At 42.3% G+C, this 15,865-nt stretch overlaps 1 protein-coding gene and 1 long non-coding RNA gene across 8 annotated transcripts; one reads left to right on the forward strand and one right to left on the reverse strand.

Annotated features, from left to right (window-relative positions):
• Positions 1 to 6: 6 nt before the first annotated feature.
• Positions 7 to 673, forward strand: LOC119617620. Its single transcript, XR_005233957.1, has 2 exons — positions 7 to 259; positions 378 to 673. It is a non-coding gene; the product is annotated as an uncharacterized LOC119617620 (long non-coding RNA).
• Positions 674 to 1,616: 943 nt separating this feature from the next.
• On the reverse strand, positions 1,617 to 15,363 carry taf1 (TAF1 RNA polymerase II, TATA box binding protein (TBP)-associated factor). 7 transcript variants are annotated; one of them, XM_017435869.3, is made up of 41 exons: positions 15,057 to 15,363; positions 14,767 to 14,881; positions 14,526 to 14,649; positions 14,268 to 14,384; positions 13,823 to 13,942; positions 13,425 to 13,669; positions 13,112 to 13,327; positions 12,784 to 13,026; positions 12,467 to 12,701; positions 12,249 to 12,356; positions 12,000 to 12,167; positions 11,763 to 11,890; positions 11,338 to 11,445; positions 11,048 to 11,221; positions 10,744 to 10,917; positions 10,487 to 10,591; positions 10,180 to 10,380; positions 9,955 to 10,096; positions 9,680 to 9,810; positions 9,515 to 9,595; positions 9,271 to 9,420; positions 8,733 to 8,852; positions 8,380 to 8,555; positions 8,059 to 8,291; positions 7,766 to 7,973; positions 7,292 to 7,463; positions 6,896 to 7,107; positions 6,659 to 6,767; positions 6,475 to 6,573; positions 6,208 to 6,385; positions 6,038 to 6,105; positions 5,831 to 5,953; positions 5,642 to 5,734; positions 5,458 to 5,542; positions 5,256 to 5,323; positions 4,356 to 4,472; positions 3,878 to 3,985; positions 3,562 to 3,708; positions 2,730 to 2,952; positions 2,341 to 2,506; positions 1,617 to 2,137 (listed from the first exon to the last, which is right to left on the reverse strand). In XM_017435869.3, exons 2-41 carry the CDS (start codon positions 14,878 to 14,880, stop codon positions 1,918 to 1,920), a joined length of 6,009 nt encoding a protein of 2,002 aa, XP_017291358.1. In that variant the 5' UTR covers position 14,881; positions 15,057 to 15,363; the 3' UTR covers positions 1,617 to 1,917. The 7 variants fall into 7 exon arrangements, with proteins under 7 accessions (XP_017291358.1, XP_017291359.1, XP_017291360.1 ...); XM_017435870.3 differs by having other exon boundaries at positions 7,298 to 7,463; positions 14,767 to 14,886; XM_017435871.3 differs by having other exon boundaries at positions 3,613 to 3,708; positions 14,767 to 14,886.
• Between the last annotated feature and the right edge of the window lie 502 nt (positions 15,364 to 15,865).

A 15,865-nucleotide genomic window follows, 5' to 3' on the forward strand; every position in this document is an offset into this window, starting at 1 on the left:
ACCACACAGCAGGTAAATTTCTGACCCTCTCTTCTTTCAGAACACCTGCATGTCGACTTTACGGCCGGAGAGAGGCACCAACTCCCCCACGACCCTGCAGGGAAAGGCAGATGAAGGAAATGGATATATGGACGAATGAATGCCAGTTTTGTTGGGTTTCTGTTGAGTGTGTTGGAGGACGGGCTTCCATCTGATCCCACAGAGCAGCTGGCTGACATTTTCCTGAACCTCCCGCTGGCCTTTAACCTTCACCGCACAGGTGAGAAAACCCTGTTAATCATGTTTCTCAGCAGGAAATGGTCACTGGTTTGTGCTATGATGAGTTAATATTCTTCTTTCCTAAATACTTGTTTGTTCTACACGTCTGTATCGAGCAGAACCCAGCAACAACGTGATGAAAAACGTCAAGGTCCTGACGGAGAAAGTGCTGCTGCTCCTGAACACTGGTGGTAAAAAAACAACAGATTTTTGTTTCCTGTTTTTTGTTCTTTTTTTTTCTCATTCTCAGTTTTGGTAGTTTTGTTTTTGTAAAAATTAGTTTTGTTGTTGAGGACCGGCTCAGATCATCTCGGACTTCCTCTGACTGCATGTCTGTGTGAGCAGAGGACATCTTCATGATCAGCATCATCTGCAAAAATGCTGAAACTAATAAAGCTATATTTTACCAATCAAAGGAAGTTATGTCTGTTGTTGAATGTATAACATGAAGAAACAGTCTGTGTGGTCATGTTGTGGCTCACAGCACAACTAACAGATGAAAGTGAGTGAAAAACTAATAACTTCAAATTTAAAGGAATGATGTAGAGGAAAAGGCTTTCTGTGTTAAAGAGCTGTAACATTTAATGTAGGAGTTTAAAGACATGCTGGTGAAAAATCCCACCAGGCTTCTTTACACTCGTACTGGAGGTCATCCAGAGGAAGTGAAAGGCTGCAAAATTTGTTCCTAAGATGCTCAGGTCCAAGAAACAACCTCTGTCTTGTCTGAGTTTAAAAGCAGAAAATTAAGTCATCCAAGTTTTTCTGTCTGAAACCTGCAGCAGTCATCAGAGATAAGTATGGACACAAGTTCCCTTTGTTTAGGACAGATTAATAATTTTAGCAGTGCTGATTCTAAGCCTTGATGAGCTATAAACCCTGACTGAAATTATTCCAAACTATTCTGTTTAGTAATACTCTTGATCATAGTACTTGAAAGGTACATTCATTTATACAGGTATGTTTCCACCCGGACCGTAAACGTAGACGCACTGGAGAAGAGTTGTGTTGCAGTCAGTCGTGTTTAAGGTCCCGCCTGCCGCATCGCATTGATTCATTTCTGAGGAAAACTGAAACACAGGACTGCTTCAATAAAATAAACAAAAAATAAGTGTGAGTAACTCACATTCTTAAATTTTCCTAATTGAGCAATGCTAATGAGAAAATTCAGCATAAACTGCTTGAATCCATTTCATTTACACTTAATCACTACAAGAGTAATTTGTCAAAATTTCCTAATAAATAAAACTCTAGAAAGAAATGCAAGTGTAAGTTAGTATTTTGATAGCAGTAATTAATGTTATTTTGTTAGTTTTTAGTACTTTTTTTATTCTTTAGTGAATTTATATTTTTACCCAGACTAACAGGTAGAATCATATGTTTAATATCTGGTGAGCAGACAATGTAACAACATTAAAACAGTACAAAATAAGCGAGCACACACCTTCATGTGCGAACAGCATGATGAAGAGCAACCATTCTACAAAGAGAAGGGTGAACTAAAATTTACAGTGCTGCTTTTTACTCACACTAAACATTAGGCATCATTTACAAAATACAGAACAATATACTTATTTACCAGAGAAATTACATTTTTCAGTTGTAAAAGTGGGATTATGACCATGTTTATGGATGCTGCACAGACACAAAAAGGAAATAAGTCTAAACGTCAGAGTCCATGTCGCTGTCTCCTCCGATAGATCTGAACTCTTCGCTTTCTTCGTCTTCACTCAGCTGGACGTGGGAGAGCACAGCTGGGCCTCTCCTCCGTGCTTCGTCTTCTTCATCTTCCTCCTCCTCACTGATGCCGTATTCTTCGCCATTTCCCATGCTAGAAGGCTGCATCTGACTCTGACTCTCTGTCTCTTCGTAGCTGCCGTAACTAAGACAAACAATGAGGTGTTTGTAACAACAAATCATAATTCAAAAGGCAAAAAAAAAGCCACATTCTAAATTTATTTATAGATCAAGGAAAAGGAAGTGTAAATAACACCTTGTTTAAATTACCAGTCATTTATGATATTTTAATAAAGCATTTGGCTTACTCTGGAGAAAAAAAAAAAAAGAAGTGAAGGTCTGCTGTACCTGATGTTGCTGTCCTCCATGTGTTCATTCCCCTCCCCTTCGTAGGACATCATGCTCTCATCCTGCTCCATGCCCATCCGGGCCGTCTCCTGAGCTCTCCGAGGAGGTGTGGGTCGCACGTCGACCTCCCTGTCAGAGTCGCTGCCACTCTCTGACAACTGTATGGCTGCCAGGACACAAAACAAATCAGGACATTTTACACAGGGTGACATTAAAGAACCTCGCTGTAGACTCGATAAGAACTATGAAATGTTACATTTAGGGATTAATACATTCATAGGTTCAGACTTTCGAATGCATGTGTGGAAAAGCCACAAACACTAATATATTTAAAGACCCATTTTAGAGTAGAAGATTATATCTGCCTGTGCACCGTTTGGTGGACTCACAGGAGAAAGGGTTGTCTCCTTCCTCTTCACTGGCGTCATCCTCTCCTTCAGACATGAGCAGATCCTGATACAGCACGCTGGACTGAACTGGGTGGTTAGATCTGCCATGTTGTCTCTCCTCATCCTCATCCACTTCGTCCTGGTCATGTGGCCGCCTATGGGGCGGCGGCAGCAGCATGTCTTCATCATCATCATCCTCCAGGTCTCCTTCGGCGTCTTCAGCCTAAAAACACACAGTTTGGAATGAGCTGGTTTCAAGGAATGGCACGGTTTTATAAAAGTCACAGAAAACAAAACTACATCTTATTATCATTTCATTCCTGTGCTTTAAATTCCTTCTACTGAGACATCAGAAACAGTGAGGGATTGTCTCCGTCGTGTGCAGAGCAGAGAGGCACTCGCCCTCCTGTACTTACTGCAGAGAGCTGTCAGTCAGCTGTGTTTGGAGGCTGAGAGCAAAATTCTTACATTAAGTCTGTTTACATTAGAGCTATAAATGTAGCTGATGTTTATTCCAAATTACTGTTTAGTTCTTCTCAATTGTGTATCTTTGAAATCGCATTACTTAGGATTACAATAACATTTCAACCTTAATTAAAAAAAAATTAGTTGTCAACAATATATTTCAACCAGTACATATAATATGTGATGTTGATTTCAAACATTACATTTTACATTAACTTGTGTACTCTCACTCTCATTTGGTTTTTGTATGAAAGCAATTAATTCATGTGATATGTTCTTAAATTCTTTTTTTTTTTTTTTTCAAATGTTTTTGTTTTAATATTGCAATATGTTGAAACCTTCATATTTTTACTTCAAGGTATCATACCATCAAAATCTCATCCCGGCCCCATGCGTATTCATAAGTCATGTCTCTTACAGGAGCAGGAGTCTTGGGTTTGCCGTCGTCATCCTCTTCAAAACCCTCAATATCCACATCTGAGTCTTCCTCTCCAGGTCTCCTGATATGCCGTCCCTGAGAGCCACAAAAAAATAAAAATATAAAACCAACAACATCCCAGTTGCTGGAAGGCAGAGCATCACTACCAAACAACTTTTACATCAAAAAGGGTGCACAATGAAGCTGGATGCTCTGAGGAGAGGTGGCATGTGGTTGTGAGCCTTATTTTAGTCTCTCTCCATACCTGCCCCCCTCTCTTCTCTGGAGCAACCACTAGAGGTCCCTCAGAGAAAAGGCCGCTGGGCTCTCTGGGCAGACTCCCTGAAGCCACGCTGTCAAACAGATCAGCAGGCTGGCCAGCGCCACACAGAGTAGTGGCAATACACAAACGAAGAGGCGGGACGTGAGGGCGGGAGTGACGGAGAGAAACAAGTTGGGAGATAGAAGACACTATAGTGAAGAAACCAGACTGTACAAAAACAACGTGACAATCTGGAAGGGGAAAGTTAGCACAGTGAACAAGTGAAGAAAGGGCAGGAGGAGAACTACAAGCTGTGACAGAGAAGCTGCTGCACGTACAAAAGTTTACAAAATCTGATTTGGAATATTATTTACAGCTATAGCCTAAAGTCTAATAACAGCAATGATTTGGTGTTAATAGTATCCAGTAGACTTCAGTTTACAATGAAATAAATAAATAAAAGGGCAGCAGACGCTCTTACCTGTGGTGTGTATGGTCCAGGTGTCATTGGGTCTAAACTGTCCAAGTCTGCCACATCCAGAGCTGCCTCCTTAGCAGTAGAGATATCTTTCTCCAGCTGTGTCAAATGTTCATCGTACTGGAAAAAAGAAAGGTTTATTATACTGGCGCTACATCCTCCTCTTAAATATACAAATCCTAAACTACCTGGGAGAATTTACTTCCTCCTGAGGACTAGGAATTAAGTGAAAATCACCTCCTAAGTGTTGACAGCTTCTAATTCATCTGGTCCCAAAGTTGGGACTGGGACCCCACTGTGGGTCATGAAAATTCAAGAGTTGGGTCTTGACTTTATCTACAGAATTCAAACTATGCTTAAAAATTAATGCTGTCTCTTTGATTTTTGTTACAAGAAATGAAAAAAGGAGGCTTAAAGTGATACAAAAACAGTTATAATGGTTGTTTTTGTTGCCATGATACCCTTGTCTAACGGCTTATTAACAATGTTTGTACATTTCAGTTAGCAAAGGTCTGGGTCACAGATCTCCTCCACTGTTATTTTGTGGGTCAGAACTTGGAGAGTTTGGGAAGAAATGCTCTAATTTACTGATTATTATAGATGTGAGTTCATCAAACCCCATCCCATTAGAAGATGGGAAAGCATTAGAAAAAAAAAAAGTGTTAATTTTGTGAAAAAGTCAAGATCCCATGTAAAATTATCTCCAAAGTTCCAATGAAATGACTAAAACTGTACCAAATCTTGAATATAAAACCTATTACTAAACTTATTTTACAAACCTCTGTGGTGTAAGACTGCACGCAAGCTGTATATTACACTAACTTGATGGATATCCATGTTGGGCTAAATGTAACGGGTCATTAATACTTTTATCAAAAAAGCAAACCAACAAGTTCGACACACCTCTGCCAAGGTCTGCTCACACACATTGACAATATCCAGGGCTGTTTTGGTGAAAAGACTGTCAGAGCCTGTTGAAAACACAGTAAATGATACAAAATGAACATCTGCTAAATTAAAACAACCTGTTTTGAATGAGTTACAGCACCTTTAGGAAAATCTTCCCTCAGCTCGTTCAGTAACAGCGGGGATAAACGTGACTTACCGTTGTACTTGATGCTGTTGGCGTGGATGAGGCTGATATCTGAGAGAAAGGCTTCTCGATTCTGGTATTTGTGTTTGGAGATGTTCTGTAGGAGCAGTGAGGGTGGGTGTGAGTTAAACGTCTTTCTAATGCTGGTAAATTATAAAGTAGTCATGAAATGTGGAACACATTGTAAGCCTCTCACCTTCCTGATGGTCTCCAGATCCATGGGGTTTACAATTACCTTATAATAATCTGGCACAAACTTCTTATTGACGGGGTGGTGAAACGGCCACGACTAAGAGAGGGAACAGAAAAAGAGAAGAAGTTTAACCTTAATCTGACCCCACACTGATCATTGCTCTGTGCGGTAAGAAAGACGAAGAGGACTCACTTCAGGAACTGCCATCATTTTCTGAGTCACGATGTTGTCCAGGATGAAGGAGAACGCTACCTGATCGTCGTCATCCAGAAGGGGGTTGATGGCTTTCTCCAGCCTCACCAACCTATCCTCCTTCTGCAGTCACAGGCAGAGAGTTGACGGTTACCACGGAAACCAATGAGAACACGCGACTCCTCACAGCTGCCGACGTTCACTCACCTCTTTCAGTTTAGCGTCGCACAGGTCGAGCATGGACTGCGCCACTTGTGTTATGGGATGCTTTGCTCCTAGGTGGAGCAAAAACAGACCTATCTCAGCACACTGATATGAGATTAAAGATCAAATCAATTCCAGCTAAAACAAAAGTCAACCTATTGTTATGAAATTACCATTGTAGGTAGCACTGTTTTTGACAATAAGTTCCACTGCTTCCCTAAACTCCTCCCTCGATGGGTACATCCGCTTGCGTACGTTCTCCCTCAGAGTCTGCAGATCCATAGGACGAGTGATTATCTTGTAGTAGTCCTTCACAACCTTGGCATTGACCGGTGTGTGGAACGGGTACGTCTGCGTTAAGAAAACAAAGGTCATTCAGATGAGACCGCACAGCAGGAAAGGAAGAAACAGACGCTGTGTGTGCGACTGATAGCTCTTACGTTGGGATGATCCCGCATGTCGTTGATGATGCCTTCAAGGACAGAGGACAACGTAACCATTGGGTCAGTGCGTCTGCGGTGGATTGCTTTGTGTGGTTTCTGTCGATATACATTAAAAAAAGTAAAACACGTCAGCTAAAGCGCCTTCACATTGTGTCACAAGATGCTGTACTACGATGCTTACATTGAGGTAGTCACAATGGACAGCACTGCCCACTCGTCTTTTCTTCTTTGGTGGTAGCTGCTGCTTGGGAAACTTGAGCACCAACGACTTTCTGCGCACCTCATCAGCACTGCCAAAAGCAAAGAAAAGTCAGCAACTACCAAGGATTGGCAGCACAAAACATACACTTTTTAGGATAGAATCTGAGAGGCTAAAATGCATTTTAAAACCCATGCAAAAAGCAACGTTTTTTTTAACCTTTCAATGAGCTGCTTGCCCAGCACAATCTTCGTGCCCTCCACCTTGATGAGTTCCTCATTGTCGTTGTGGATGACGGTCTTTTCCAGCTCTTCCTCCTGCTCCTCTGTCATGGCAACTGGGTTAGAGGGCGGGGCGTTGGTTTGGTAGTACAGAGGGCAGAATTTGTTGGTCCTCATGTGTCCAATGGCGCCACATGCGCCGCACTTCAGCTAGAGAACGAAGGCAAACATTAAGGAACACGACAATAATCAATTAAAAAAGAATAAACTACCAATTCTCTTAACATCGTCACTAAAATAAGTTTACAAGCTTAGGGTTTGCATTAAGCTGGGTGCAAAAAAGAAAAAGAAAAAAGTCAAAGAAATGTCTTTAGAACTGAATCAGCAAGCTTACTTTTACCTTGAGGTCTGGTCTCTCCTTAACCTTCTTGGTCTTCTTCTCTGGGGGTCCTTTGATCTTGTCCTTTTCCTGGTTTCTCTTCAGCCTCCGGAGCTGCTCCTGAATTCGCCGGCGCTCCTTCCTCATCTCTTCCCTGTGCTGCTCATCAAAGAGGGCAAACTTTCGTCTGCAAGCACAATAAACAATAAAACATGCTTGACTTTTACTCTCTGCAGTAAAAGGTTTTCCATTCAAGACAGACGCTAAAAACTACAAGGCAAACTTTCCTCTTATGGAGAACCAGTAATGAAACACATTTAGCAAATTTAAGGCTCAATGTTCTGTCAAGTTATGATTTTTTTTTTAATTATTGTTGCTTCAGTTTTATCAATGAAGCACTACTTAGTAAAAAGTAGTCATGGAGGAAAAAACTGGAATGTTGTTGTGGTTGTAAAAAAAAAAAACCTTCAACAGATGCCTTCAACTCACATGAATTCATCATCCTTGGTGGTTCTGATCCGGGTGTAGGCGTCGATGACTGCAGCTTTACGGACAGTCTCGCAGCGGACATACTCCTTGCCATCCTCGTCCCTGAAAGTGCGATAGATCTTGAGCCGACGTCCTGTGGCCGATGAGTTTAAGCTGGTGACGGAAGATGTGTCGTCGTCTTTGTGGGAGCTGGTGGACAAGGAACTGGCTGTAAAGTGGGGGGACATAAAGTTTTCAGTTAGACACATGTTTTTGAGTACCATTAAGACTCCCAAGAGGAAAGACCCACGTACACAAGCCTTTGCGTCGCTCCTTGCGTCCCTTGTTGTCACGATCACTCTCCTCCCCCATCAGCATCCTCTGCAGCTCCTTCCTCTCCTGCTCCTCCCTCTCTCGGGAAAGCTGGGAGCTGGTCTTTTTATTCTGCAGCATGTTCTCTATGTTCTTACCCATCTCCTCGAAGTCACTGTCTTCAGCTGAACTGCTGTCTGTGTCTGTGGACAGCACCTCTGTGGACTCCAGCACCCTGTGGAGAGGGAGGAATGAAAAACAAGCGTGAAACCCGCACTGGGAGAATCCCGAGTAGGAAATGCGATGCTAAATGAGCGTCTCACTTGTTCTGCAGGTCAAAGATCCTCTGGCACTCTTCCTTGTAGCGCTCCTGGTGTTCGGCGACAGAGAAACGAGAGCCTCTGGCGAACTTGCTCATCGGCCCTTCGCCTGAGCGTGCCTGCTCTGTGGACATGGTTCTCACCACGTCAATAACCTCCCAGCGGGAGAGTTTCTTGATCTAACATAAAGACAATGGCACGATCACTTTGACAAAAAATGTGTGAAAAATTCTGCCTCCAAAAGTAAAACTAAAATTTATATAGATTTATATTTTGAAGTTATCTACAACTGTGGTGAACACAAAAAAATTGTTCTGGCTGTTTAACTTAAAATCACATCATGTGCTCTTTCTTACCTCTTCCTCTGGAACACCAAACTTACGCAGGAGCTGCTTGGCATTCTTGAGTGAGAGCCTCCTCAGATCAGCGTCTGTCCCTGTCACCGTCTTCTTAACAGGCTGTGGCTCTTTGTCATCCTGGGGGTGAAAAAAGAAGCCAAATTTAACAAACAATTCATGTCAGAGTTTCAGACTGAGATCATCTCATGTTGAGAAAAGATGGAGTTGTAGCCGTTTTAATGAAACCTTGAAAATGAAGTTAAGCACAGTCTCATGTTTAGAGTATGTCTTTTAACTGACTCCCAGCTACTACCACACAAAAAAATTAGCTCAATATCTGTAAAATTGACTGAGGTATAACTATATTTGCATGAGTTAAGGATGATTAGGTGTGGCAGCCATCCTTCATCGAGCTGGCTCTAAAAGTAAATCAGTTTTAGATGTACGTCCATCCAGCTTCATGTCCGTGTGTTTACCACACACACACAGACTTTGCCTTTTGGTGACGGGAAATAAATATGCTAAGATGGCAAGATTCCAGTTCTGAAAACCTCACCTTCTGCTGGGTGGGCTTGTTGGGCACTTTCACATACGAGAAACCCTCTCCACAGCCTGTAGGATCCGCCACACCTGTCACCTCCAACAGGCACTTCCCCTTCATGGCAGAAATGAAGGCTCTTGTTGTGTTCCACGGAGCTGTCCGCACCTTTGATGAAGGACACAGACGTAGTGCGAATCTGATTTTTGTTTTAGCCACAGACAGTAGTTCTCATAATAAAAAAAGACACTTTGATCGATACCTCATCATCAATCTTCATTTGAAAGTCCTCTTCATTCTCTTCTTCTGGAGCAAAGAAAGATTTCTCTCCATATCCAGCATCCTGCAACAGTCAAGCAACTTCTAATGAAACAGTAGTCCCATTATGATTGTGAGTATTATCTGATCTGGATGCAGAAACTGTTACCTTTAGCCTCTGCTCTGCCACCAGCATGCTGTAATAAGCGCAGCATTGTTCTGGAGACACCATGGCTCTGATTTCCTCCTCTGTTGGCAACCTGAAGTCAGGCTTCAGCACCCACCAGTTGGAGTCCATCCCTGCCATGGAAACAAGGCACTTTTCAATGATCTTCTTGCTCTTACTGTATAAGCAAAGATAGCGCTCCTGATTCTATTATTTCCGTTGCTCTAAATCTCTTCTGAGCACTGCTGTATTTGATACGAATGTCTCAAAATATCAACCTGTACGTTTGAAGTCGGCACAGAGTTTGAGTCGCTTCCTGATGCTGCTCTCTGAGTGAGAGGGAAAAGCTTTCTTTATATCCTCCATGCGGATTCTTCTGGGCCGATCTTTGCTCTTCCAGAACAGGCGGTAAATGAACACCTAGAGCGAACAGACGTGACAGCTGAGCACTTGTGACATCTGAAACTGAATAATCTGGGAGGCGTTCTGGTAAATAACACTACCTGCAGGAAGTCCCTGATGTGAGTATTGGCACGTTTGGAGTTTGGGCCTGGGACTTCAAACAGGGGACACTCCTGACCAACGACAAAAATGTCCACTAGCTCTCGAATGTAGTAGCCATGCCGAGTTCGAATAACCAAGAAATCGGTCTCTGGCATCTTGTGCAGGTAGATCGGGGCACGGAAGAGGTTGTTTTCACAAGCCTGTCAGAGAAAGACACAATCAATCACACAGTCACACCATGGTAACAGACCCAAGGCACATTTTATGTTATGTCCACATAATCTAAACAAATAATTTCCTGCAGACCTGCAGCAGCTGTCCAGGATGCAGAGAGCCCAGGAATGGAGACGTGTGGCAGTACACAGTCTCTCCGTATTTACAATCAGGTGCTCCAGGATCTTTTCCCGGTTTCTGAGGAATACAGAAACAACGGTACGGCATGACAAACATGAACAAGCAGGAACTGATTATGATCTGAAAGCTGCACTAGAGAACACAATTTTTCATATTGTTTTAACACCAAAAATGAAAAGCAACACATGCGAAGTGGAAAACATTCTTACCCTTTTGTAGTAGTTTTTGATCTTGGACGCCATGCCGACCTGCATGATGAGAGGAGGGTATTCCTCGCTGTACTCCGCCAGGATCAAATCTCCATCTTTGCCCGTCAAGTCCTGCGGCGTTCGCATGAAGAACATGTCTCCACCTCCGGATGCCTGTCGCTCTTGTTCTCTCATCTAGTCGTAAAAAAAAATTCATAAATACATTCAGAGCACCATTAGGCCAAAAAAATTAAAAATATATAAACAAAACATGATCTTTCGACCATTCACAGAGTAAAAATGTTTGTCTTAATCTGGAGTCCACCTTGGCTTTCTTCTTTATGTGCTTGAGCAGCGGCTGCACAGCGTGAGGACCCGGGTGAGCCAAAGCACCGAACGAATATTTCTTCAGCGTGGGTCGATGGAACTGCCGAAGCTTCATGGGTCCCATGTGAGTGGGGAAGAAGGGCTGCCTCAGCTCAAGAGATGGAATGGAGTGCTGTCGAAGAGAGGGAATATTTGGCCTGCGTCTATTCTGACTGTGCTCATGTTTGCGATCGATTCTGACATGTATTTCTAATTGAATTCACAAGATTTCTGTTAACCTGGGCTCACCTGAATGATGTTGCCACTGAAGGTTCCTCTCAGGCCCTGCTGTTTGGGATAGTAGAACTCATCGTTGGACAGGTTCCAGGGATCCTTAATCTCAGGTTGGGACATGTTCTGTGTGGACAGAAAGAAATATTTCCTGTTGAAAGTCGTCATCCCCTAACGTGTGTTTAATATTCTTAGTATTCAAAATACCATTAAGCTAAAGCATTCAATATTACAGAAATATTTCACAGTTAAAACTTGGATGTGACTGTAGGAATTTGGCAGCTTCAGAGATCTGTTTCAATTCACTTCATCTGTTGATTGTGTATTCTTGTTTTAACCAATTAGGGTACATGTTTCAGCATTTGGACTGCCATGTTGGATATAAACCTTAAAATATTTTCTAATTTAATCAAAGTTAAGACGGCCTTGATGGGACAACAGACCTGTTGTGGCTCATCTTTTATTACCCCTGTTTTCCCCAGGAGGATACGACTCTTCTTGATCGCAGTTTCCTTCTTATTCTCTTTTGATGGGGAGTGGGAGGTCATCTCCTCCTTTTCATCTGGAATTTCTGGAAGACACAGCAGCGTAGCATGTACCAAAATAAACAAACTAAAGCATATTATAGTAGACAACGCTCAAGAACAGAAGTTTAAAGGAAGCTGAAAGTTTTAAAATACCTAGAATTATATTCTCATCATTGGGATCCAGTGTAAGAACAGGTGGTGCGAGCAAGTGATCCATCTCCTGATCATCCCAGATGATGTTGTCTTCCCAGCGACCGTACACCAACTCCTCATTGTCAATAGGAAAAATGGAGAACCAGGAAAAGTCTTCTTCTTGAGAGGCTGCAAAAATCAAAAGGTGAATATGAGCTTTAAAAAAAAAAGAAAGCACCATAACTGTACTGTGAGAATAAAATCTTTTACCTTGATTATCATGGCCGCCCTTTTCCCTTTTAGAGCCAGACATCGAAGAAGCTTTGGTAATGGGTGGAGGTGTTGGTGGCACCAGCTGGGAGTTACTTCTGGTCAGGCCTGAAAGGTCAAATAGATGACAATTTTTCTCTCTTTAGTAGAAATGTAGCTTTAATTATAAAGGAACAACACAAGAAGTCATCTGTATTTTTCCAGGAGTCTTATCTTACCCTGCTGTGCGTTGTAAGCGTTAGCGTTGCGGGTCATGCTGGAGGGGAGCCATCCTGCCAGGCTGGCTCTCTGAGTCTTGGTGCCTTTGTGTTTTACGTCCTCCCCATTCCAAATAATATCATCCTCCCACTGCAGTTGAGTGACCATCAGGAACAGCTCGTTCTCTAGCGCCAATTTTGTTTCATCTCCATCAACATTTCCACCATCAGTTTCATTATCTTCCTGCCTTTGATCCTGAAAACACATAACACACAAAGTCAGTTTCAAATTCGACACAAAATCTCCCTCCTAAAAACACGGTTATGTGTAAACATGCCTCCTGAATTGTCTCTGTCACTTCTTTAGGCAGATCTTGGTTCTCAGTCTCATCGGGCTGCTGTTCCTTCAGCTTGAAGCCATAGTTGAAGTTGCTTCCGTCCTCAGAGACGCCCAGCATGTCGTACCAAAGCTGGGCCGGACCGTATCTCCATTCTGCTACTTTAGGTCGAGACTCTGCCTCCTTGTCGACGTCGCCACAAGCCTGTGAGAACTTTGATTCTACTGGAGCCATCATGGTTATCTGGAGAGAATAGAAAAAGCGTGTAAAGTGACAGAAATAGCAGACTTTTCCAGGTCTGCTGCGAGCTGACATCACGAGGCTTTACCTCATCGTCAGACAGACACTGTTCTGGAGGTGGAGGGGGTGCATACTCGTAAATCCACCCAGACTTTTTCTCCTGGTTTTGTTCCACAACCTCTCCCTCAGGAGGAGGTGTCCCAGGGTGAGGCTCCCTGTGTTTCCGCTTCTTTTTCCTGCGGGCACTCCTCCAAACTGATGGCATGTTCTTTCCAGGACCAAACAGTCGTAGGAACCGAAGCACCTATGCAGAAATGTAATAAAACAGCTGTAAGAGCACATATTAAATACATGTTTAAACCTGAACTTATGTAATCACAAAACCTCTAAAGAAGCCTTACCTTGCCTGGCCTAAACTCTGGAAAGAGCTCAGTGACACATGGCAAGGTGTTGGCAGCATCTTTCTGCATGATGCCAGCTAGAGGGAGGTTGAGCCTGTCTGGGGGGCCTCCAGACCCTGAACCCTGGCAAGGACGATCAGTTTCTGACTCCGAGTCCGAGGAGCTGCTGAAGTCGACCTTATCAGCAGCAGAGGATGGTGCAATGATGGAGGGCAGGATGATCCCATCACCGTCTTCAGCAGTTGCTATAAGAGGCAGTGTCAGATTTACAGAAGCAGGAGCGTGAAAAACGTTGCCTTACTTTACGCACGACAAAATAGAAATTCAATAAGCGTGCCATTCTGTTTAAGATAAACAGTTACTTTACAGACAGTGCTTACAGATGTATGTGTGTTTACCATTTGTGCTCTGAGAGGAGGATTCTTCTTTCTTAGCTGAAAGAAGACATGGTGGTGGTGGAGGAGGCATCAGCTTTGAGTCAATATCCTCACCGTCTGAATCATAGTCATCCTCATCATCTAGGATTAGGGAGTTTATCAACACATTTAGATATACACAAACAAGACTGAATGGAAAGTCCAAAGCCATTTGATAGGAATTCAAAATATGGTGACTAAGAAAATGATAAGAGGTGAAAAACAGGCTTTACAGTAATCAGAGGGTGGAAATATTTAGATAACTTCAATTATTCCCATGCAAGTCTTTAAAGATAAAACTCCACTTTTATAGTATTTATTAAAAACTGTGCATTGTTACTGTCTTTTTACTCATTTTTTAATTCGTTATAACAGTCATAAGACAACAAAGAGTTGAAATGACACCAGGAAGCTGTAAAATGATCACCTGTTTTTCTGGTGGGCTGCAAAGACCCCATCGCCTGACGGTACTTTTTCGTCTCATCCTCAGCAACCTCACTGATGTCAGAGTAGTCGACTGCGTCGTCAGTGCTTTTCACCCAACCTGCACAAGAAAACATAACAAAAGTATCATCCAATCACGTTCCTGCCTGAGCAGTGGAGGCAGGCACCAGCTCCCTGCGACCCGGAAAGGAGAAGCGGGTAAAGAAAAGGGATGGATGGATGGATGGATGGATGGATTCACCCTCTGAATCCACATTTGCAGTGTCTCTGTTTTCCTCCTTATTCTCATCCTCACTGGCGGTGATCTCTGTAATAAGAGAGCGCAGAGCCAGATTCCCCAAATCGGCTAGATGCTTTTTGGACTCCTGGTAAAAGATCAGGCAGAAAGATGTTTATAGCCAGCTTTAACTACAACACATATAACAGTACGTTGAGGTAAAATGTCCAAAAGCTCCTATTAAACTTTACCCTAAAATACTCACATTGTCCAAAACACTGTCGTCCTCCAACTGTCCATCTTCATTGATGTTTCCAAAGAGGAACCCAGTGAGAGAAAAGGGGCGATCCTGATCCTCGTCGCTGTCTGAATCCGACATCCTGCACTGGGAATAATTACATTATTTTGAAACGAAGTGAATAAATATAATAGTTGCCCCACACATACTTTGACACTCAACAAGCCAAACGTGATGACGGAAGTTGTGCTTCAATGAAAACGACAAATAGTTACGTTCACTAACTCATAATGTGCAATTAATTAAGTAATACTCACCTTGTTTGTTCTCTTTTTAGAAGTTTAGGTTTGAGCCAGTTTGATAATAGCACTAAATGCTAACCCGGGCAGCTAAAAGCTAAAAACGTTAGCTAATGCTAACTAAATCTAATAAGGTTTAATACCTAACCTAAAATCTAATTTATTATGCATGTTTTTTTTTATCGCCACAGTAAATTGCGGAACCTAAATAAAAATGAGATGCTGCATTTAACAAAACGCTGGCACAGCCAAATTAAGTGTACAGTTTAGTTTTTATTTGTGTTCAACTCCGCTGCAGCAACATACAGCGGACGAGCGGAAGCTGGATGTGACCCGGATGTAGTACGTGATGCGTTCAGGGGCTCGTAAAGTTGACAACCAATGACATACAAGTCATTGTTGACAACTATAGAGCGCAGTTCCGTGAATGCGCACTCTTCTACCTTTATTCGTTTTTTTTTTTAAGGTATTGATTTTTATTTATCCGTTTAGTCTTGCATATCGCTGCACATATTATTATTATTATATTATTGTTTTACGTATGTGCACACATTTTCCCTTTTTTCTTACATTTAAGAACTTTACGTTTTTTTTAGTACAAATGTTCTGCTTTCTGTTTCTTATTGTTGCACATTACTTGTTTAAGCAAATGTTGTTAAATAAAGTTATGTCAATTAAGAAGAGATGGTGAAAAACTGAAGTTTATTTTTCTTACGTAATCTGGCCTTGTAGAAACACTTCCCTAGAAGATATAGACATTTTATCAATAGCCTCTTTGTTGTTTAATTGCATGCATGGTCTCAAATGGTTTTAGTCAAAACTAGTTT

This window comes from Kryptolebias marmoratus, linkage group LG13, assembly GCF_001649575.2.
Source record: "Kryptolebias marmoratus isolate JLee-2015 linkage group LG13, ASM164957v2, whole genome shotgun sequence".
In the NCBI taxonomy this organism is placed as follows: Eukaryota; Metazoa; Chordata; class Actinopteri; order Cyprinodontiformes; family Rivulidae; genus Kryptolebias; species Kryptolebias marmoratus.